Source organism: Strongylocentrotus purpuratus, unplaced genomic scaffold (genome assembly GCF_000002235.5).
Source record: "Strongylocentrotus purpuratus isolate Spur 01 unplaced genomic scaffold, Spur_5.0 spur5_contig_824, whole genome shotgun sequence".
Classification (NCBI taxonomy): Eukaryota; Metazoa; Echinodermata; class Echinoidea; order Camarodonta; family Strongylocentrotidae; genus Strongylocentrotus; species Strongylocentrotus purpuratus.
Window position 1 is genome coordinate 169,093 of NW_022145529.1, and position 25,514 is coordinate 194,606.

Sequence of the window (25,514 nt, forward strand, 5' to 3'; positions counted from 1 at the left end):
TATGTATAATAATATGTTGAGAAATATGAAGATATAATTTTTAAAGAGTATCTAATTTTTATTCTGCAAAGAAGCGATGCTTGTTCTCGTTTTGGGGATGAAATAACTGTATATATTTAGTCTTAAACATTGTGAAGTTATGAAAAATGTATTTATGTTCTCGTTTATCAAATGATAAAAGAACTTTGTTATAATTTTGTTGGACTTTTGAAAAAAAATATATTCGACTGATACAAAAATCTGCAAATTTCTTGTAATATTTTAATAACACCTCTCTTACTTTCTTATACTCTTCGATCTTGTTTTTGATTTCTTATCCGATAAGGAGTTCATAATTGATAACCTCGTATTCTAACTCAATCCGTTTCGGATTACCCTCTTTAACTTTCTTCCTATTCTATATTTGTGTCATTCTTCGTATTTTAAACTTTAAATAATCCCATCAAAAAATGGGCTCAAATTAATCGCATTCTTTTCCCAAAACGGCAAATTTACTTTTCAGGGTTTCCCATTATATTACATTAGATCATAGAGAAGCATTAAGCTTCCGTTGCCTGGTTTTTCTTTTTTAAACCTACAAAATATTTTAATCACCGAGCCGTCTGTCAATATGGATGGAATAGTACATGTACTAGAATCTGATACAAAATCTTGATGCTCTTTAATCTTTAGTCATTAAATCTTTCCTTCTCGAAGTATATTTCTTAGATCCAGAATCATGATTGCGCTCATATCAATCATTTTTTCTATAAACAGAGCATGGACAAAAATTCATTTTTGAGGCACCTTGTCGATGGGGGTAAGTCATGGATATTCTCAACTCTTTGTTAGGTGTCCTGTACATGAGACCAAAAATTCGTTTGCTCTGAAAATATGTTTGGTGCATTAATTAATGTTCAACCAAATTAATGGTTTTTGCTCTATTTCGATGTGAACAAGAACATATCGACCTCCTGGTTCCGGAATTGATCCTTTCATAACATAATCAGAATTCAGAACCATTTCGAATGAAAATAAATATTCCCTAACCACAGTTTAGCCCACGTGTAAAGTGAATATCTCCTATTATTTGATTTCTCAAAAAAAATACCTTTCATGCTTCAGGCCTCACGTCATATAGAATGGAAAAGTGAAAATACCTTACATTGACTTAAATACTAAGCTTACTCTCCCTTGTCCATGACATTTGAAAAGGAAAATGAAAGAGGAAACGTTTATCTCTACTTCACATACACATTGGTGAAGGAGTCTAACTGCAAATGTATGACGTTAAGTTTCTCCGGAAATATGATTCTACTTTTTACCAGTCATATTGTGCTTAAAAAAATCCTCAACATTTACAAGCCCGGTGACTGTGTTGCCTTTATCATTTTAGTTTTAGTACTCTCTTGTCCGTCTGATTTAGGGAGAAAATCCCTTCTCCCTTTCATTTTTTAATTTTTCAAAAATTATTCTTCCTCTTCTTTTCCACCCTTTAATTATATCCTCCCCTTCATTCTTTTGTTTTCCCCTTTTTCTTTTTCTTCTTCTTCTTCTTCTTCTTCTTCTTCTTCTTCTTCTTCTTCTTCTTCTTCTTCTTCTACTTCATCTTTTTTTTCTACTTTTGTTTCTTCCTCACCATCTTTTCATCAGCACTGTAATTTATACCCCTCTTTTGTTATTTATTGTAATTGTAATGTTACATTTGCGCTTTTATGTATACAGTGTTTCGTGTCTACATTTTAATACACAGGTGCATAACCAAACCAAAACCAAAACCAGAAAGTTGTATTTCCCTTAATTTTTCTTTGAATTGTTATGCTTTACTGCTCAGCAAAGATAAAGATCCGGGATAGAGATTTAACTCATTGTCAAGATTAGTATTTTACCTACCCTTAAAAGGGCGTGTATGCGCGCGTTATTTTCTTGTTCTTTTTTGTGTGTCTGAGGCGGGCGCGCACGTCCTAATGGCGTACGAGTTGAGATATAAAGACAGGGAGGATAGTCCAGGCAGTATATTAGTAAGAGGCAAGAACTTGTAAGAGGAGGAGCCAGGGAGTTGAGCAACGAGAATATCACAGAAAGACAGACCAGGATCAGTAGAGCACAGAACGAAGGAAAAGAAGATACAAAATAAGAAATAGAATAATTGTTACTACTTCGAAGAAGGAGAAGGCGGAGAAGAAGAAGAAGAGGAAAAAGATTCTGATAAAATTGGAAGACTTATGACTCTCTAAGATGATTTGGAAAAAGCAAGTTGCTATTTTCTTCTGCGTCGCTTTCATCTGTGATGTACCAACGTCATCAGCAACTGCACCATTGATAGGTATGATCATACAAATAAGTTATATTCAACTTTACGAATTTAAAATATTTATATTTTAATAAGGTTTCTGTTTTTGTCTCTCGAAGACTTATAATTTATGTTTGATTATACCGCACAAATATCCCCACTCTCGCTCCCCCCCCCCCCCCCCCTCTCACTCTCGATCGTTCACACTAATTGTTAGTCATTGTTGGGCATAGATGAGCATAGTGTTTCAGAAATGATGACAAGAATGTTAGAATGATCCGAATGCTTTTTGTATTTTTGTTTCCTTGTTTGAGCAGGCGCGGATCCAGGGGGGGGGGGGCGAGCGGGCCTTGCCCCCCCCCCCGCAAAAAAAGAGAGAAGGAAAGAAGGGAAAGAGGGAAAGAGGAGAGAAAGGGAAAGAAAGAAGTAGAGGAAGAAGAAAAGAAAAGGGGAATAAGAAGAAGAAGATCGAGGGGGCCGAAAGGGCCTTGCCTCCCAGGCTGTTGCCTCGCCCCCCCCCCCCCCGCATCAAGAAAATAAGAGAGAAGGAAGGAAAGGAAAAGGAAAAAAAGAGATAAAGGAAAAATGAGGAGGAAGAAAAAAAAAGAAGGGGATATCAGATGCAATTTCCCGCCAACTAGTTGTGAATCGTGGGGGGGGGGGGCAAAATGCCTTTGCCTCCCCCTTCCCGCCCCCGCAAAATAAGAAAGAGAGAAGGGAGGAAAAGGGAAAGAGGAGAGCTAATAGGGAACATCGGGGGAGGGGGGGGGGACTGGTGTACTGATAGGGGGAGGGGACTTGAGGGAATACAATTCCTGATTTATTTTTTATTCCATACGGTGATTTAATGATGCTGAAATGACATAGTTTTCCGAGATTTTACTTTAATTTAAACTTTTTTATGCGCTTGTTGGAAATGACAAATTCCTACATTTACGGTATGCCTATGCTTATTGTGATGCCTACATGTCAGGGCCCACGGAACGGCGGGGATCGGGAGCCTCGAGCCCCCCCCCCCCCCCCCACTCAACTTTTTTGAAAAAGTATATTAAAGAGAAATAGAAAGAAAGAGAGCAAGAAAGAAAGTATAGTTAACTGCTAGTGTCACAAAATAATGAGGTATCAAAATATACTCATCTGACGGCAATCCCCCCCCCCCCAAAAAAAAAAAAAAAAAAAAAACGCTGGCCAGAAAGAAAAAAAAAAAGAGAGGAAGAGGACGTAAAAAGAAAAAGGAGCAAACAAAGAATATTTGTTGATATACAAAAAAAAGAATTAGGAGTCGAGAACGGTACAACGAAACGTCTTCTTTCTATAATAATGTAATGAAACGTCAAAGCTTCCGCGCTTCGCGCAAGAGGGGGAAGGGGACTTAGTTAAGAGTCGAGAAAGGTACAAAGAATTTTCTTCTTTCTCCAATGATTTATTGAAACGTAAAAGCTTCCGCGCTTTGCGCGGGAGGGGGAAAAAACTTAATCCAGACAAGGATTAAGAGTCGAGAACGGTACAGCGAATCGTCTTCTATCTCTAATAATTTAATGAACGTCAATGCTTCCGCGCTTCGCGCAGGATGGGGAAGGGGACTGAGTCAAGAGTCGAGAAAGGTACATAGAATAGTCTTCTTTCTTTAATAATTTAATAAAACGTCAGAGCTGCCGCGCTTCGTGCGGAAGGGGGAAAACTGAGTGCAGACAAGGATTAAGTGTTTAGAACCGTACAACGAATCGTCTTCTTTCTCTAATAATTTAATGAAACGTCGTAGCTACCGCGCTTCGCGCAGGAGGGGGAAGGGGACTGAGTTAAGAGTCGAGATAGGTAACAAGAATATTCTTCTTTCTCTAATGATTTATTGAAACGTAAAAGCTTCCGCGCTTCGCGCGGGCGGGAAAAAAACTTAATCCAAACAAGGATTAAGAGTCGAGAATATTATAATGAATCGTCTTCTTTCTCTAATAATTTAATAAAACGTCAAAGCTTCTTCGCTTCGCGGAGGAGGGAGGAGGAAACTCGCCCCTCCCTGCACCCACCCCTCCCTCATAACGTCACTGCTGATCACCATTATGTGCCAATATTTGGCTTGCATAATCTCAAACGTGCCCCCCCCTAAGAAATCCTGGATCCGCGCCTATGTTTGGTTTGGTTTGTTGATTATAATGATTATGACAAAACTTTCACAGGTGGAGCATATGGTGCCGCTATATTTCAGTTCCTTTATTGTTTGTCATGGTTGCTGAGCACCTTCGCGATGTTACTTTTTATTTGATTTATTTAATTTGTTTTTTTGTTACATTTTTATTCATGGTCTTTTTCTAAAGTTACAAACTAATTATAACATTACTATTGATAAAAATAAATAATATAATTGAAACATCATCAACGTAGAATACTTACAATACTAACCTTTATTGAAGTAATCATGAAGAAGGATTACCACGCCTCAAGCTTAGGCTATGTGGCAATCCTGTATAAAACTTAATAATTACTATATACAAAATTGATGTTAGGGATTGGAGAGAAAAGATATATAATAATAATAGCTAGTTCTTATATAGCGTTTTTCAGGGCCAAAGGCCAGGCTCTCAAGGCGCTTTACAGATATACATATTATTACCCCGGTCATCGGATACAGGCTTACCCGCACACAATGTATGCACATTTTTCACCCTGGGGAGTATTCCAGCCAGGCATCATTTTTAAAAGCGCACACTTGCTTATTTAAGCACTATTAGCTTTCGCATCCTACCGGTACCCATTTTACACCTAGGTGGAGAATAGCAAATGTAGATCAATGTCAAAGGACATTAGGGCGCTTTAGCAACGCGACGGAAGGCAAAGACGACGGGAGAAATCATTCGACCGAGATCGTTCTGTACTATTATATGCTCCCGTCTTCATTTTGTAACCTGTATAAAAGGCGCTTTTGCAAACACGACGGTAGACAAAAACGAGAATAACCGAGCTAAATAATCAATCTGCGCATGTGCGAACCTGAATTTTCTCCGTCTTGTTGATTTTCACGACCGTTCTCAGCTATAATAGCATTCGTTCCATAAACTCGACGGAAGAGTTGTATCGCCGTACAATAGACCATTTTCGTAATGTAACCAAACATAATGCATAAGTTTTTGTTAAGTGCCTCAATACAAATTATTTCATTCACCTGATATTAAGAATAAAAGTATTTCAATAGACAGAATCCGAACTGCATACATTATTTGATCTTGGTTGAGTAAATTCTCCCGTCCTCTTTGCCTTCCATCGCGTTGCTAAAGCGCCTTACTAGTGCCGCGGTTGGACTTGAACCGCGGACCTTGTGATCCACAGTCCGGTGACATATCCACTCGTCCACGACACCTCTATATAAACAGACGACAGCTAAAGATAGAGCGATACAGGTGATGGCTAGTAATATTATATGCTGAAAAGGAGATAACGAGATGGCGGAAGTGAGGAATGAAAGTCCGGGAGGTACAGATTTAGAGAATGGCGGGACAGAAAGAAAAGAGAGAGGGAAAGACGGAGAAAGAGAGAGAGAGAGAGAGACAGAGACAGAGATAGAGACAGACAGAGAGAGAAAGACACAACGAGAGAGAGAGAGAGAGAGAGAGAGAAGATTCACGTAATAATTCATTTGCGTTTGAAGTTATCATACTGATTAAAGGTAATACAAAGTTTTGGTATGGGGTCATGAATTTGGTTCAAATGAACATATTGGGAGCTATATTATGCGATTTTACAATATTCAATAATCGTTGTCGCGGTTGAAATCGAGTCTAAAGTGATGAAATTGTAAATTATAGCTCCCTCTCAAGACTGATATTACTTAAGCTTTAAAACAATATTTCTTGACTACAATAGACCGATTTTCTACTCCCGTTTGGAAACTTAATATAAACTGCATATTCTGAGATCTTCATGGTCACAGCTACCATTAAAGTGCGGGTTCATAGAAAATTACAAGTATGGCAAAGAGCGTATTACTAGAAACTGGTAAGCTAACAGGTGGCCATCATGCAAGTTTTCGGTCAATTACATATCGGGTGATTTATAAAAATACAAATAAAACAACCTCCATAGCATCTGGGATATGCGTTAGATTCGCCGGAAAAATAACAATGTTTTAATGCCGTCACAATATGAACCAACCCTGCCCAAGCAGACGACATCCCATAAAGAATGAACATAATTGCAATGCTTTTATTTTTCAAATGATAATGAGTTTAGTGTATACAAATGTGATGGAATCTTACACCATTCAAAAGGGGATATGACCCTCATTCTGATAACTATATTCTTTTGTTTGTAAATAAACAGGATAGGGGTAAATGAACAATAAAAAAAAAAACACTTTCAAATTAAAAAACCTCCGGAATAATAGCATGGACGTCATTTGTTCCCTCTTGAAACGCTGAACATGCCTGGGTGTATGCAGCTGAAAATACAATGGCGTCCTATTTTGTTTACAAGCGACGGATTCCTTTTTTCTTTTTATCCTTGCATTTTTCATCAAAATGATACCATGCACAGGGTTTAGAGTGAGGCAATAGATTAAACATTTCGCATGAGGGTATTGAAGTAAGAGAAATAACTGAAGAAAAGATGACAAAACAGGCACTGAAATTGTGTGAGATGTCATGGGACATCGTCTGCTTGTGCACATCATGTTCAACATGTGACGTCATATCTCAGCAGCGACCGGAGAGCTTTTCATGTGCTATGTCGGGGATGTATCTAAGCGTTTTTTAATTGTTAATAATCATTACTTCGAATGTTTCCAAGCATTGGCTTTTGATAACCTTGGCCAATCAAAGTGTCACTTTTGCAATAATGACATTAAAGTTAGTTTTTTTAAATCAATGAACCTTCTATTTAAATGGCCTTAGGCGCTATTTCAAATATTTGAAATTTACCGGGAGCACGGGTAAATTTTTGATTATTCAATTTCTCTAAAGCAGAAGTGTTTTAGGGGCTATATTTTCTGGTGCTAAGAATACATCCACAGGGGCATCGAAATATATCAAAACTTTTAAAAATTACTATCCATCCAATTATCAAAATTTTCCAAAACTTCGCAATACCTTTAAGGAGGTACTTTTTTTGCGGCTGGCATATATGAATAGAGAGAAGAGTGTGACCTGACAACATCTGGTAGTGATTTTCATATGTCAGAGACGGTGTGACCGCGTAGAATGTTACCCGCACCGATCGTCCGCCTATTAGGGATCGATCGAGAGCGGACGATCGGTGCGGATTTTATCCGCGCAGAATGTCCGTGTCGGACATTCCGTGCGCGCCTCAAATGTCCGACGGACAATCTGTGCGGAAGAGGTCTCGCACCAATAGTCCGCCTGCCGCACCGAATGTCCGTACTCTAGTCCACATATTCAATACAAGTATAAGTATGCTTAATGAATGAAACGACTGGATAACCCATATTCAGCTTTGCCAGCTAGCTAGGGATGACACTACAGGTCTTCCCGGCGCGGATCAAGGGGGAGAGAGAGAGAAGGTAAAGCGGAGAGTAAGGGAAAGGAAGAAGAGGAAGAAAAAAGAAAAGGGGAAAAAAGGAGATCGGGGGCGAAAGGCCTTCGTCACCCCCCCCCCCCCTTTCAGCAAAAGAGAGAGAGAGAGAGAGAAGGAAGGAAAATAAGGGAAAGGGAAAGAAGAAGATCGGGGGCAAAAGGGCTTTGCCTCCCAGGCTGTTGCCCCCCCCCCCCAAGCAAAAAGAAAGAGAGAAGGAAGAGAAGGGAAAGAAAAAGGGGAAAAGAAGAGATAAAGGGAAGAAAAGAAAAGAAGAGGGATATAAGTTGCAGTTTTCCCGCACACGAGTTGGGGATCGGGGGGGGAATGGCCCTCCCCCCCCCCCTTCTACAGTAAACTTAAAAGATAGAGAAAAGAAGAGAAGGGGAAGGGAAAGAAAGGAAAGGTACGGGAGATCAATTGTGATTTTTCCCACCAACGCGGTGTGGATCGGGGGCGAAAGGCCTTCGTCTGCCCTCCCCTGGCCCCTCAGCAAACAAAAAGAGAGAGAGAGAGAGAGAGAGAGAGAGAGAAGAAGGAAAAGAAGGGACAGGGAAAGAAGAGAAAAGAGGAAAGGAAGAAGAAAAGAAAAAGGGGTCCGACAGGGCCTTGCCGCCCATGCTGTTGCCTTCCCCCCCCCCCAAAAAAAAAAAAAAAACAAGAGACAAGGAAGGAAAGGGAAAGAAACAAAAGAAGAAAAGAGAAGAAGGGATATCAGTTGCAATTTTTCTGCAAACAAGATGTGGGTCGCGGAGAAAGGCCTTTGCCTCTGCCCCCCCCCCCCCTCCCCGCCAAAAAAAAAGAAGAAAAAGAATGGAAAGGAAAAGAGAGCCAAAATGGAACACAAAAGAGGAAGAAGAAAAGAAAGGGGTGAAAAGAAGCAGAGATCAGTTGCGATTAATCCCACCAACATCGTGCGGACTGGGGAGAGGGGGCGAAAGGCCCCTGCCTCCCTCAGCAAACTTAAATGAGAAAGAGAGAGAGAGAGAGAGAGCGAAGTAAGGGAAGGGAAAGGGTGAAAAAGAGGAAGAATAAAGGTGGGCAGATCAGTTGCAATTTGTCCCGATTTGTACCCCTCCCCCCTCCCCCCTATAAGCAAAGAGAGAGAGAGAGAGAGAGATGGAGAAGGGAAGTGAAAGGTAAAGAGGAGAGAAAGGGACAGAAAACAAAGAGGAATAAAAGAAAATGGATTAAGGAAGATCAGTTGCCATTTTCATTGGTTCTTCTATCATCATTGTACAACTATCAATGTACAAATGTATTTATATATTCATTTATTTATTCCTGTTTGATAACAAAATATGAATATATACTCACAACAGCAACAAAATTAAATGTAGAAGGAAACTATATCTAGCTGGGAGCAAGAAGCGCAGAAAATGATCATGCATTTGCATGTGCATGTAAGTGTATCATTAATATCATTCATATTGTTTATTTACATCTTGTGAAATAGTATGCATTCAAGCTTTGGGGATTTTTTTTTTGGAGTATTTGTATGAAAGAAAGCATTTTTGAGCTTATAATGCACATGTTGCAATTTCAGGTGCAACTTAGTGTTCAAATAAGGGTTACGCACGGCCAGGCATTAGTGTAGGAAATCTTTAAATGTTAATCAGGTATATGACTAAATTACTTGTCTCTTGCCTTACGAAAAAAAATATATTTAGTCAGGCCTGAATTGAGTCGCAAAACAATCATTGTGTTAAAAGGAAAAAACATATTTGATGACATTCGAAATTCCCCAATAACCAATACGATTGGAGATCGAGTACTCGTTTTGTTTTTCTTAAAAAATTACTCAACTATAAATAGCTGGCCCGGATACTTGGGCCTCTCACAAAACTCAATTATAGGCCTGATGTGTCGTCAGGGGCGTCGCTAGACCATTTTCAGTGGGGGGGGGGGGGGGTATAGAGGCCAACGATTACCGGCGAAAAATGTCAGACTTTTCTTCTTTTGAGGTGCACATGCAGCCTCAGACAAATGTGCCAAAGAAGTTTTGTCTTCTTGTGTTCCTGGAAACAAATTTTTTGGGCAATATTTTTCAAGTCCAGTTTATCTGTACGAGATTTATATATGAGTAATATTAAGCTTTAGTTGAGCTTTCATTGGGTCATTGTTCTTATCAGATACGTTTTGATCCCTTTCAAGAAAGAGAATGTTCTCTAGCAAGTTGCCGTTGTAACCGGGATTGTAAGGTAAATGAGAAGAAGAATGTGCACCTTTGAGAATGATATGTTATAGATTGGACTGTTGTTGAAAATCTCACAGATTGTTTTAATGTATTTGATAGGTTTCCTCTCATCGTCATACACATCTTGGAGGTTTGTTAGCTGCCAAGTTAATGCTACAAAGTCAATATCTCCGGCATACACTTCCCTCAACTCATCAGCACGAACAAAATATTGGGGGGGGGGGGCTCATGATAACCGAGCCCGGCCGAAATATTGGGGGGGGGGGGCTCAATGATATCTGAGCCCCCCCCCCATATAGATATATATATATATATATATTGTTGGGGGGGGGGCTATGCCCCCCAAGCACCCTCCGGTTCCTAAGCCTATGTACAGGTCAATGAAGTCTACTTTTTGAAACTTAAAGGGATTGGGTGACTTTGTCTCAGGTTCTGAAACAAAATCCTGGAATGATAGTTAGCGCTAGTTCTGATCGGAAAACGACCCAAATATCGAAGTATGGCTAGCTGCCCCAGGGCCTTGTCCTATATACGGATCAGGGAAAAAATACTTTAAAAAATTCGGGGCTACTTTTATGACTTTCGGGGGCTCTGTTTGGCATTTCGGGGGCTAATTCACCCTGAGCCCCCGTGTATTTTCCCCCCTGAAACGGATACGTGAGCGCCTTGATGGGTCCACTTCTAACTCGTGTTTTTAGCCCTTCTTTCTTTCCTTTTTCCTTTCCTTTCTTTTTCTTTCCTTTCCTTTCTTTTTTTTTAAAGAGGGGGGGGGGGGCGTCCGTCGCCCCCCGTATATCCGCGCCTGAGTGACACCCACATAAACTAACCTTATTTATTACCGAACAAAAATAAAGAAAGAGCCCCTTGACACCATAGGTCTAAGTATTCAGCCAGTTGCTACCCCCCCCCCCCACCAAAATAAACTTTAAAAGTGATTTTTTTTTGTTCTAATTTGATACCAGTGATTTGCAGATGCTGCTGAAACCGCCTTATTTTCCGGGATTTTTCCTCACCTTTTAGTAAATTATACTTTTTATGCGTTTGTGGGAGAATGATAAATATCAAAATTTACAGTCAGGCAAGAAATGTGCTTATTAACTATTTAGAGGCCTACTACGGCGGGCTTGGGGGCTCAAGGCCTCCCCCCCCCCCCACACACACACACACACACTTTTGAAAAATTATATTAAAAAGAATTAAATAGAAAGAAATAGAAAAGAAAGTATGCTCATGTGACCGTAATTAAATGCCCATACCCCTGAACTTATCTTTTGGGTCTACCAATATAGTTCTAATTAAGTAAAGTGTTTTTAGCTTATTTCCTACTATTGTCGTGCTATGGTTGTGAATCTGTCAGTGTTATATTTCTTTTGTTTATAAGTCATGATTATGTTGTTTTTTATCGACACGGCCCTGATTGAAACCAGTCTGCGAACTGTTTCGGGCTTTTACCGTGTATAAATAAAATAAACTCAAACTCAACTCAGTGACCTGCCAGTGTCATGAATAAGGTATTAAAATATGCTCATCTGACCGTAATTAAATGCCCCTACCCCCTGAGCATCCGCCAATTTGTGCTACGCTCTACCTAATTTTAAATACTCTAGCCTCCCACACTCACTTTCGACCCCATTTTTAATCACTTTTATTTCCCAATTAACTCCTTCATTAAACCTCGAAACGCCCCAATATACTTGGAGCGGGGCCTGTATCACGAGTATATACTAGTAGTGAGTTGGTTGAAGTACGACGCCACGTAGAAAAGTATAATCGATTACAACAGTTGTGGGGCCGATATCACGAGTTCATAAAATAAAGGTTTTAAAGAAAATATTCACTTCTACTTTCAAAAGGACTGGCCCATTTGCTTTAAAAAAATTGTCGAATTATTATTATGTAATTTCTAGAAAAAATGTCAACCACATGATTTACAATGAGTCTAAATACATTGATTTGCCGAGTTGCTTCCTTTTATCAAATATACACGTAAAATAATGGGGGGACAAAATGTGCGGATAGCAAACCGCACGGATCGTCCCTCGGACGATCCGTGCGAGCAGAAAACCCGCATATTATGTCCGACGGACAAACGAAACTGGTAGGACAAACGGCGCGGTCACACCGGCACGTCTGATAGACCTGTGTGCTAATTGGGTTTTGTGATTATTTATTAGTGCTCGAGATGAATAAATTAAATGTCTATTAACCATGGAACAATGGGTTTGCTCTATACCGTGTGATAGAAAATTGCTATTTTTTTAAAAAATCATCTATGAGCAGCAAAGTATTATACATCTTATGAAAGGGTGTTTTATCTTAAATCATTTGGTATCGTATTTGTGTGGTATGTGCTCACGCTTGGATGAACATGAGGCATTGTTTGCGAGAGTGCAAAAATCGACTTGCGCCAAAGTGATGCCTACAGCATGTATCATGTTGGGATTAGCGGAGTGAGAGAATGAATTAAATGTATCAAATGAAATGCATTGGATATGCTTTTTGCAGAAGCAAATTCACACACACACACACACACACACACACATGCACACACGCACAAATGTACGTTGATATTTGATATGTGTGGCATGATTGATTTTGTTAGGGATGTTATTTGGATCTGCAAAGACCGAATTAATACCCAAATCCCAATTGTTTTATTCAAACATCACACAAGCAACTTTGGCATAAATCGATTTTTGCACTTTCGCAAACAATGCCTCGTGTTCATCCAAGCGTGAATACATACCACACAAAAATTATACCAAATGATTTGGAATAAAACACTCTTTCATAAAATATATAATAATTTACTGTTCATAGATGATTTTTTAAATAATTTGCAATTTTCTAGGTGTAAACTTTTTTTTTGACTCACACTGTAGTGTGGTTCTAGGACACCTGCATGTACCCCATGGACATCCAACCCAGATAACCACCCCCAGTCAACTACCCCCTAGGACAACTACCCCCATAGGACAACTACATCCCGGACAACTACCACATTATCATAGGGGGTAGTTGTCCGTGGTTGTTGTCCTGGGGTAGTTGTCCTAGGGTTTTTTTATGGGGGGTAGTTGTCCGGGGGTAGTTGTCCTAGGGGGTAGTTGTCTGGGGGTAGTTGTCCCTGGGGGTAGTCGTCCTAGATGTTGTTTGTCCAAGGGGGTAGTTGATGGGGGTGGTTATCCGGGGGTGGATGTCCAGGGGGTAGGTGTCCGGATGCGCTATAATGTGAGCCCATGCATATACGTATTGCTTTCTTATGCAACATAAGAAGTTGATTAGTCTTTTATTTGCAGAATTTGCCGAAATCATATTGCAATATGATATGTGTGGAGGATTACCGAAATGCTTACTAGAAGCATAAAGAGTATAATTTGGTTAACTATTTGTGGTTATTTGTGAATACGGGACTTAGCAACCCGAAAGAATGTATTCAGATGTATATCTCATAAGAAACCATGCAGATACCTTCAACGGGTTCTCTCTTTGTAAATTTCAATAAACTTCTCGTGATAAGCCTGGCGTTGCTTCATTGTTACAACTGCGTATTACCCTTTTGTTGAAATGTACTAACTTGAACTCTTAGGAACCTATATAGGGCCATCTCTCTCTCTCTCTCTCTCTCTCTCTCTCCCTCTCTCTCTTTCTCTCTCTCTCTCTCTCTCTCTCTCTCCCTCTCTCTCTTTCTCTCTCTCTCTCTCTCTCTTTCTCTCTCTATCTCTCTATCTATCTCTATCTCTCTTTCGTTAGCTCCCCCTCCTCCTTCCTTTTCTTCCATTTGTTCTCCTTCTTCTTCCTTGTAAATCGTGTTCTCTTTCTTCTCTCCTCTTGCTCGCTCCCTCCTTTTTTCTCTCTCTTCCCCTTCCTCCTTCTTGTTATTTCACTTTTCTCATTCTCCTTCTCCCTTGTCTATCCTATTCCCTTCCATTTACCCTTTCTGTCCCTAAAGTAGGACGGTTGTATTGATATTTTGTTATTTATTCTTTCCAAGTTAGGTTTTCGTCAATACTATCTCCGAGAAACGTTAAACTCTCTCTCTAGATAAAGGTAGTCCGTCAATTATTTTTTAAATTAAATATATTAAACAAATAGATTTCTGCATATGTTTTATCAAAATGTGGGAAATTTGTCTCGTTGATATTTAAAGATAACTCCCGGAGGCAGGCGCGGATCCAGGGGACCGATTGGGCCTTGCCCAATCTAAAAAAATATTGTGACCAGAAATTTACCTTTTCGTTTTTTGCTGAAGGGGGGGGGGGGGGGGAGGGAGGTGTTTAGTATTTTTTGTTAAAGTCACAATGCCACTGAGCTAAATATCAACGCGATTTTAAATTTTCCGGGGTCAAAATAGACCAAAACAATTTAGTGCTCTCTACCTCCCCACCCCCTCCCTAATAAGGCACTGTCAGTGCCTGAAAAGGACGTCATACGTAGCAGTCCACTATGTCGACGTGCAAATCGAAAGGTCATCTAATGTTGAAGGGAGGACAACGACTCTTAGGTTGTCATTTCATGTAGATTGGAGAAGTTGTGGATCTGGTTTGTTGGTGTGATCGAGCTGTATGGTTAGTGTAATTTGTTTACCTGTCTGGTATGAATCTCACTGGTGTGACAGGCAGGGTATAAGCGAGTAGTACAAGTCGCAATTTGGAGAATGTAGTGTGAACGTGTCACGAAATTCTGCGGCAATAATTTGGGGTTTTCCCCTTGAGATCCCCGTATAAGCATTGTCATGAGTTTCGAAGTAAAATAATGTTGTTTGGCATGATAACCAAGAAGGATGTCCTACATCAACTTCGCTATTTATCCTCTTTCCAGGAACTTCTACACACAGGCTTTTTGAATAACTTTTCATCTACGCGGGGGGGGGGGGGGGGGGGGAGGCAAAACAGCCAACTGACAATGTTAGCCGAAGTGGAAATTAACTTTTTGATAACATTACTCTGCCTAAACTTAGAACAGTATCATGCACACATGAGAAATATAAATACCGATCGTTATCATATTACTCTTCTTAAGAAAACAAAATACTGGTAAAATACAAATATGGATGATGGCTAGGGAGCGTGCAACAACTTTTCATGGAATGTAAATTATATGTATTTATAATAAATATTTAGAAATAGAACAATGGGCACCATCACGCCTTTTATAACTGTTATTAAGTATGCTTAACCCTCATCCAGGGGCGTCTTTAAAGGGGGGTGTCAAGACCGGTACAGCAATTGTCGTCTTTCTATAATGATTCAATGAAACGTCAATCTCTTATTCAATACCAGTGATTTACAAATGTTGCTGTTATGACATGATTTTCCGGTATTTTTTCTCCATCTTTTTGTTAGTCATACCTTTTTATGCGTTTGTTGGAAAATAAGAAATTCCCAAATAACAGTCGAGCGAAAAATACGCTTATTTAGAAGCCTTTATATCATGGTCTGCAAAGTGGTTGGGCTCGACCCCCTTCCCCCCCCCCCCCCCCCCCCCAGCTCATTTTATGAAAAAGTATGTTAAAGAGAAATAGAAAGAAAGACAGAGAGAAAACATAAGTGACCTGCCAATGTCACAAATAAAGTATTAAAAATGCTCATTTGACCGTAATTAAATGCCTAAAATCCCAGAGTTTACGGGGGCTCCACCCCCGGACCCCACCAAGGGCCCTTAGGCGGTCCCCTGGATGCTCATCTGACCGTAATTAAATACCTTAAAAAAACAGCTTCCTGGGGTTAACCCCCCTGGACCCCACCAAGGGCCCTAAGGCGGCCCCTGGGTGCTCATCTGACCGTAAAAATATACCTAAAACCCCCGAGCTTCCAGGGGCTTAGCCCCTTGACCCCCTGCCAAGGCTCATGCCCTGGACCCCACGCCAAAATTACGCTCTACCTGAATGTAACGTGTAAGACAGGTGGTGATGCAGAATTTCCGTCTGCCCCCCCCCTTCCGAACGTTTTTTTTCTCATTAGGTCACTGCCCCTGGAAGGTGAGCCCCCTGGAATGTTTGCCCCCCCCCCCCCCTCCCAATCCCAAACTGCTTCCGGCGCGCCTGTATTGGGACATTATATTTTGTCGGTAATTGATGGCTAGTTTTGTCGCTAATCGTTGGCCTCTACAGCCCCTCCCCCCCCCCCCCCCCCACTGACAAGGGTCTAGCGACGCCCCTGCCTTCACTGGGATCGTCTAATGACAACAAAATCGGTCGTTATGTCACCTCAAAAATGTGTCTCTTTTTTTGTTGCTCGCGCCGCCATAAAGTATGGTGCTGAAGCAGTTTCTTGGACGAAATACAGATAATTACTGATGATGTATTAATTACAACATAGATGTTTGTACATGGTCCAAAATAATAATTGTTTTTCCTTTGAGACTGTCCTTTTTAAGTGCCTCTTTTTCCAGAATTGTTTTCTTTCGATGGTGCCCCCCCCCCGCCCTTCCCAACACTCTAAAATACGCCACACTGCCCCTGCACTAATGATTTGAAACTGTCTACAGAACTGCTAAAAATGTGATAAATATTAGAACCATATTTCAATTGGACCATATAAAGCACTGTACATAGTGTTAGTGTCATCACAAACGACATACGCAGTGACACCTTCAATGAAGACCATAAATATCCTTGGGTTTGAGAACTTTTTGAAGAATTTTTGCATGTTAGAGGGTAAGTAACAAGAAAATGAAGAATAACCTGCGTGCCATGACAAAAACATGAATATATCTTTGGTAAAATCACCTTAACTACACAGCCGGTGCAGGAGACATTTCCGTTGTTAGTTTACCAGGTCTTGATGGCCAACCTCTTATACTAAAATGGTCAAACTAACAAACTAACAGCCGCAATTGCTGAGTTGTAATGTTAAACTATTTTTAAACGAATATCCCCAGTTATTATCAAACATATTGTTTGCTTATTTTCTTTTTTGTTTGTAATGCATGTTTGTATTCTTGTCTACAGTTGCACAGTGTCAAATAGATTTCCGTATAAGGGTCACGATGGAGTGTGACCAAGAATCAGTGATCAGAGTCACCAATGGAGTATGTGTGACTGTTCCTTCTTGCGATGCTTTTGACCTCTCCCTGGCGAGCCAGTGTGCTTACACTAGCAGGACGGCAGAGTATGCTCATACCTGCGAGACTCGTAATCCATGTACCATCGCTGACGAATGCAGTGTGGGTGGACCATGCGCAGGGGAGTACAGTTACCTCCACGTGGAGTATGAATGTAAGTAGGTAAACAAAAAAGATGGTTAAAGCCATTGGAGACAATTATTGCATCATGTCTTTGAGATATTTTTAAGAATACCAGTAGTAACCAAACATAGCTATTTGGCATACGAAATAAAAAAATACAACAAAAATCGTTTGAGAGGTTATGGTATTGATTTAGAGGTACATTTTTTATAGTGCTTTCTTCGTCCAGAAGAGGTAATGATGTGTATTATATTGTTTTTGCTTGTTATTCAAACACGTTAAGGGCCATGATTTTGATTTAAGCATTTATGTTGTTGTTGTTTTTTATTTTTGTAATGACATAATGTCTTATTTTAAAGGTAATACAAAGTTTCTGGTATAGGGTAATGAACTTGGTTCAAATGAACATATTGGAAGCATATGCGATCCTTCAATATTCAGTGATCGTTGTCGCGGTAGAAAATATAATCTAAAGTTATGAAATTGTGAATAATAAACTCTTTATGTGGTAAAGTTCCCTCTCAAGGTCATAATATTAAATAAGCTATAAAACAATGTTTCTTGACTAAAATTGACCGATTAGCTATTCTGGTTTGGAAATTATATATCACAACTACATATTCTGAGATTGTTATGATCGCAGCTACCATTGTACGGCCGTAGGCGCTATTTGAAATGTATCAAAATGTACCGGGAGCACCAGTAAAATTGTTATATTCAATTTTTTCGAAAGCAGAATTGTTTTAGGGGCTAACATTTCTAGTGCTTAAAATACATCCACAGGGGCATCCAAATATGTCAAAATTGTAAAGAATCACTATCCATCCAATTTTCAAAATTTTGTATTACCTTTAAGCCATGTTCTATCTAAACCTAATAATCATCAACTATGTTATCTTAGGGACGTTGCGCTTCAAACATTTTTGTATTCATGCACTGTACCTACTATGTATTATATCTCAAAGTAACCCACTGAATTTTATTATCTGGTAACAATTATTTTACATGGTGAATAAATAAAACAAACAAACAAATAAATAGTGTCTGAATGAGAAGTAAATGGAAATATATTTGTTCAACCCATCTAATCTTTAAAAACACTGCATCTAACATTAAAGGTAGAATATGTCTGATAATGTGGGGTTTTAGGGTGACCAGAAGCTGTCGTCTAATAACCACATGCATAAAATGATAACACCTAATCCACTCTAAAAAAAATGAAAGTCGATGCGATCTAACTGGACTAAACACTTTTAGACCTTGCTCCAATTATAGACACCGTCAAAGTGGTGGAGAGATGAATATTATATTCAAATTAGAGAGACAAAGAGAGAGAGAGAGGGAGAGAGAAACATAGAAAATGAAATGGAAAGAGGGGAGGGATGTAGAGAGAAAGACGGGATTAAAAAGAGGATGAAAGGTAGTAAAGTCGACATGATAGAATGTTTGTGTTCGTGTAAGTGTGTGTGGTGAATGTGTTCTTGGGTAGAGCATACTTTAGAAGAAAGGGAAGAATGTGGATACATCACTACGTCAAGGGGAATGCCCATTACAATTTGTTTAAAGGTTTTCCCTACCAGAATAAAAACAGCCATTAGTTGATGCCCTGCCTTTAAATAGCATATTATTTGTCTTTATCAGATTATGTACACTTTACTCCTTTAATCATTTCCCCCTTGTCTCCTCTTGTATGTTTCTTTCTCCTTAATCTCTCTCTCTCTCTCTCTCTCTCTCAAGTTATTCTCAATTTAATTAACTTAATTATTACAATTTTTTCTCATTTTATCTCATTTCATATCATTCGCAGGTGTTCCAGGTATGACAGATGAGGCGACAATCGTGCGTTTTTAATCTTATTATCTTTGTATCATTTGCATCCGAATAGTTTGATTACATTATGCAGTGCATAATGCACATTTTCTATTCATGATATCAAAGTCAGAGAGAAATTCAAAAATGCAAAGGTTGATCATTATAAATCTTCCTCGGGTCCTATCGCTATACAAACTTCATGCTGTCACCAATGTATTTTGCCTCTTTGGCCTGACGTTATTTCAATATCTCGAAAGACGGTAATGCTACTCGATTAGAAAATTAGAACAGAAGAATCAACTTGGTATATAAACATTATATCCATCATTATATGAATATAAACCATTAAATAAGTCTTAACGATAATAAATGGCTCATTATAGGTGCCTGCTTCAGTGACTCGGAGTGCGGGTACAGCGGAAAATGTGTTTTGTCTAGATTGATGTGCATGTGTGCAACTGGGTACACTGGTACAAACTGTGAAATAGGTAAGATTTATTCAAACCTCTTACCTCTCAACTCAGGTTTTGCATCTCAATTCGATCACCAAATAAAAGATACGGTGTAAATTTAGGGCATTGGCCTTAATCATTTCATTTCTATAACGAACTGAAGAAGAAACTCTATTTTTAGAATATTTTATCTTTCACACTTACAAAAGTGTGAATACAAATTGATTGTCGAACAAAAATTCAAAGGTTGATTATTATAAGTCTTCCTCGGTTCCTATTGGTATACAAACTTCATGCTGTCACCAAGGTATTTTGCCTCTTTGGCCTGACGTTATTTCAATATCTCAAAAGACGGGAATGCTACTCGATTAGAAAATTAAAACAGAAGATTTAACTTGGTATATAAACATTTTATCTATCATTATTCATTATCACCATCTTAATCATCATCCTCATAGTCTTTAAAAATACTGTTATCTCTAAAATGCTCAACATCATCGTGTTCTTTTACTCTATCGTTGTCCTCATTGTTTTTTAAAGAACTTGAATATAAACCATCACATAAGTCTTCACGATAGTATATGGCTTATTATAGGTGCCTGCGCCGTGGACTCGGATTGCGAGTACGGAGGAACTTGTGATATGACTACATTGATGTGCATGTGTGCAACTGGGTACACTGGTACAACCTGTGGAACACGTAAGATTTATTCAAACCTCTTACCTCTCAACTTAGGTTTTGCATCTCCTTTCGATGACCAAATAAAAGACACAATGTAAATTTAGGGCATTGGCCTTGATTATTTCATTTCTATAACGAACTGAAGAAGAAACTCTTTTTTTAGGACATTTTCTCTTTCACACTTACAAAAGTGTGAATAAAAATTAATTGTCGAACAAAAATTTAAAGGTTGATTATTATAAGCCTTCCTCGGGTCCTATCGCTTTACAAACTTCATGCTGTCACCAAGGTATTTTGCCTCTTTGGCCTGACGTCATTTCAATATTTTGAAAGACGGGAATGCTACTCGATCATGAAATTAGAACAGAAGATTTAACGTGGTATGTAGATATTATATCCATCATTATTTATTATCACCATCTTCATCATCAACATCATAGTCTTTATAAATACTGTTATCTCTAAAAATTTCAACATCATCGTGTTCTTTTACTTCATCGTCGTCCTCATTGTCTTCAAAAGAACTTGAATATAAACCATCACATAAGTCTTAACGATGATAAATGGCTCATTATAGGTACCTGCGCCGTGGACTTGGATTGCGAGTACGGAGGAACTTGTGATTTGACTACATTGATGTGCATGTGTGCAACTGGGTACACTGGTACAACCTGTGGAACAGGTAATATTTCTTCAAACCGCTTTCCTCTCAACTCAGGTTTTGCATCTCCATTTGATCACCACATAAAAGACACTGTGTAAATTTAGGGCATTGGCCTTGATTATTTTATTCCTAAAACAAACCGACAAACGTGCTGTCGTTAAGGTATTTTGCCTCTTTGGCCTGACGTTAATTCAATATCTCGAAAGACGGGAATGCTACTCGATCATGAAATTAGAACAGAAGATTTAACGTGGTATATAGATATTATATCCATCATTATTTATTATCACCATCTTCATCATCAACATCATAGTCTTTATAAATACTGTTATCTCTAAAAAGATCAACATCATCGTGTTCTTTTACTTCATCGTCGTCCTCATTGTCTTCAAAAGAACTTGAATATAAACCATTACATAAGTCTTAACGATAATAAATGGCTCATTATAGGTGCCTGCGCCGTGGACTCGGATTGCGAGTACGGAGGAACTTGTGATTTGACTACATTGATGTGCATGTGTGCAACTGGGTACACTGGTACAACCTGTGGAACAGGTAATATTTCTTCAAACCTCTTACCTCTCAACTCAGGTTTTGCATCTCCATTTGATCACCACATAAAAGACACGGTGTAAATTTAGGGCATTGGCCTTGATTATTTTATTATTAAAACGAACCGACGAACGTGCTGTCGTTAAGGTATTTTGCCTCTTTGGCCTGACGTTATTTCAATATCTCAAAAGACGGGAATGCTACTGGATTAGAAAATGAGAAGAGATTAAACTTGGTATATAGATATTATATCCATCATTATTCATCATCCCCATCTGCATCATCAACATCGTTATAAATACTGTTATCTCTAAAAAAAAATCAACATCATCGTGTTATTTTACTTCATCGTCGTCCTCATTGTCTTCAAAAGAACTTGAATATAAACCATTACATGAGTCTTAACGATAATAAATGGCTCATTATAGGTGCCTGCGCCGTGGACTCGGATTGCGAGTACGGAGGAACTTGTGATTTGACTACATTGATGTGCATGTGTGCAACTGGGTACACTGGTACAACCTGTGGAACAGGTAATATTTCTTCAAACTTCTTTCCTCTCAACTCAGGTTTTGCATCTCCATTTGATCACCAAATAAAAGACACGGTGTAAATTTAGGACAGTGGCCTTGATTATTTTATTCCTAAAACGAACCGACGAACGTGCTGTCGTTAAGGTATTTTGCCTCTTTGGCCTGACGTTATTTCAAAATCTCAAAAGACGGGAATGCTACTCGATTAGAAAATTAGAAGAGAAGATTAAACTTGGTATATAGATATTATATCCATCATTATTCATCATCAACATCGTTATAAATACTGTTATCTCTAAAAAAAAATCAACATCATCGTGTTATTTTACTTCATCGTCGTCCTCATTGTCTTCAAAAGAACTTGAATATAAACCATTACATAAGTCTTAACGATAATAAATGGCTCATTATAGGTGCCTGCGCCGTGGACTCGGATTGCGAGTACGGAGGAACTTGTGATTTGACTACATTGATGTGCATGTGTGCAACTGGGTACACTGGTACAACTTGTGGAACAGGTAAGATTTTTTTAAACCTCTTACCTCTCATTTCAGGTTTTGCATCTCCATTTGATCACCACATAAAAGACACGGTGTAAATTTAGGGCATTGGCCTTGATTATTTTATATATATAACGAACTGAAGAAGAAACTCTTGTTTTAGAACATTTTCTCTTTCACACTTACAAAAGTGTGAATAAAAATTAATTGTCGAACAAAAATTCAAAGGTTGATTATTATAAGCCTTCCTCGGGTCCTATTGCTATACAAACTTCATGCTGTCACCAAGGTATTTTGCCTCTTTGGCCTGACGTCATTTCAATATCTCGAAAGACGGGAATGCTACTCGATCATGAAATTAGAACAGAAGATTTAACTTGGTATACAGACATTATATCCATCATTATTTATTATCACCATCTTTATCATCATCATCATCATCATAGTCATTATCACCATCTTCATCATCATCATCATAGTCATTATAAATACTGTTTTCTCTAAAAGTGATCAACATCATCGTGTTCTTTTACTCTATTGTCGTCCTCATTGTTTTTTAAAGAACTTAAATATAAACCATCGCATAAGTTTTAACGATAATAAATGGCTCATTATAGGTGCCTGCGCCGTGGACTCGGATTGCGAGTACGGAGGAACTTGTGATTTGACTACATTGATGTGCATGTGTGCAACTGGGTACACTGGTACAACCTGTGGAACAGGTAAGATTTATTCAAACCTCTTACCTCTCAACTCATGTTCTGCATCTCCATTCGATCACCAAATAAAAGACACGGTGTAAATTTAGGACAGTGGCCTTGATTTTTGCATTCCTGTAACGAACTGAAGAAGAAACCCTATTTTTAGAACATTTTCTCTCTCACACTTACAAAAGTATGAATAAAGCTTAATTGTCGAACAAAAATGCAAAGGTTAATCATTATAAATCTTCCTCGGGTCCTATCGCTATACAAACTTCATGCTGTCACCAAGGTATTTTGCCTCTTTGGCCTCATGTTATTTCAATATCTCGAAAGAAAGGTCGATACTCGATTACAAAAATAGAACAGAAGACTTAACTTGGTATATAGACAATATATCCATCATTATTCATCATCACCATCTTAATCATCATCATCATAGTGGTTATAAATACTGTTATCTCTAATATGCTGAACATCATCGTGTTCTTTTACTCTATCGTCGTCCTTATTGTTTTTTAAAGAACTTGAATATAAACCATCACATAAGTCTTAACGATAATAAATGGCTCATTATAGGTACCTGCACCGTGGACTTGAACTGTGGCATGTACGGAGGAACTTGTGATTTGACTACATTGATGTGCGTGTGTGCAACTGGGTACACTGGTACAACCTGTGAAACAGGTAAGATTTATTCAAACCTCTTACCTCTCAACTCAGGTTTTGCATCTCCATTCGATCACCAAATAAAAGACACGGTGTAAATTTAGGACAGTGGCCTTGATTATTTCATTCCTATAACGAATTGAAGAAGAAACTCTATTTTTAGAACATTTTCTCTTTCACACTTACAAAAGTATGAATAAAACTTAATTGTCGAACAAAAATGCAAAGGTTGATCATTATAAATCTTCCTCGGGTCCTATCGCTATACAAACTTGATGCTGTCACCAAGGTATTTTGCCTCTTTGGCCTCACGTTATTTCAATATCTCGAAAGACGGGAATGCTACTCGATTAGAAAATTAGAACAGAAGAATTAACTTGGTATATAGACATTATATCCATCATTATTCATCATCACCATCTTAATCATCTTCATCATAGTCGTTATAAAAACTGTTATCTCTAAAATGCTCAACATCATCGTGTTCTTTTACTCTATCGTCGTTCTCATTGTTTTTTAAAGAACTTAAATATAATCCATCAGATAAGTCTTACCGATAATATGTGGCTCATTATAGGTAACTGCACCATGGACTCGGAGTGCGGGTACCGAGGAAAATGTATTTTGTCTAAATTGACGTGCATGTGTGCAACCGGGTACACTGGTACTAACTGTGAAACAGGTAAGATTTCTTCAAACCTCTTACCTCTCAACTCAGGTTTTGCATCTCCATTCGATCACCAAATAAAAGACACGGTGTAAATTTAGGACAGTGGCCTTGATTATTTCATTCCTATAACGAACTGAAGAAGAAACTCTATGATATGAACATTTTCTGTTTCACACTTACAAAAGTGTGAATAAAGCTTAATCGTCGAACACAAATGCAAAGGTTGATTATTATAAGTCTTCCTCGGGTCCTATCGCTATACAAACTTGATGCTGTCACCAAGGTATTTTGCCTCTTTGGCCTGACGTTATTTCAAAATCTCGAAAGACGGGAATGCTACTCGATTAGAAAATTAGAAAAGAAGATTTAACTTCGTATATAGACATTATATCCATCATTATTCAATATCACCATCTTCATCAACATCATCATAGTCGTTATTAATACTGTTATCTCTAAAAGGATGAACATCATCGTGTTCTTTTACTTTATCGTCGTCCTCATTGTCTTTAATAAACTTGAATAATCATCATATAAGTCTGAACCATGATAAATTGCTCATTATAGGTGCCTGCGCCGTGGACTCGGATTGCGAGTACGGAGGAACTTGTGATTTGACTACATTGATGTGCATGTGTGCAACTGGGTACACTGGTACAACCTGTGGAACAGGTAAGATTTCTTCAAACCTCTTACCTCTCAACTCAAGTTTTGCATCTCCATTTGATCACCAAATAAAAGACATGGTGTAAATTTAGGGCAGGATTATTTCATTCCTATAACGTACCGACGAACAAATTTACTTTAAGAATGATTCTATTTTCCCCAATTGCAAAAGTGTGATTCAAGCTACAGTGTTTTACAGGAACGAGAAGGTTGATTACTTTAAGTCTTCTTTCGGGACCTAATGCTATACAAATTTCGTGCTGTCACCAAGGTATTTAGCCTCTTTGGCCTGACGTTATTTCAATATCTCGAAAGGCGGGAATGCTACTCGATTAGAAAATTAGAAAAGAAGATTTAACTTGGTATATAGACATTATATCCATCATTATTCATTATCACCATCTTCATCATCATCATCAGAGTCGTTATGAATGATGTT

The 25,514-nt window shown here is 38.6% G+C and overlaps 1 protein-coding gene across 1 annotated transcript in view; it reads left to right on the forward strand.

The window, feature by feature from the left end:
- The first annotated feature begins 16,976 nt into the window (after positions 1 to 16,976).
- LOC105443813 (neurogenic locus notch homolog protein 1-like) overlaps positions 16,977 to 25,514 on the forward strand; it is a 38,594-nt gene continuing 30,056 nt past the window's right edge. Inside the window, exons 1-8 of the mRNA XM_030982314.1 lie at positions 16,977 to 17,205; positions 18,982 to 19,013; positions 20,643 to 20,802; positions 21,235 to 21,339; positions 21,765 to 21,869; positions 22,283 to 22,387; positions 22,987 to 23,091; positions 24,977 to 25,081. Coding sequence (XP_030838174.1) covers positions 16,977 to 17,205; positions 18,982 to 19,013; positions 20,643 to 20,802; positions 21,235 to 21,339; positions 21,765 to 21,869; positions 22,283 to 22,387; positions 22,987 to 23,091; positions 24,977 to 25,081 — 946 coding nt within the window. The remainder of the gene's footprint in view (positions 17,206 to 18,981; positions 19,014 to 20,642; positions 20,803 to 21,234; positions 21,340 to 21,764; positions 21,870 to 22,282; positions 22,388 to 22,986; positions 23,092 to 24,976; positions 25,082 to 25,514) is intronic.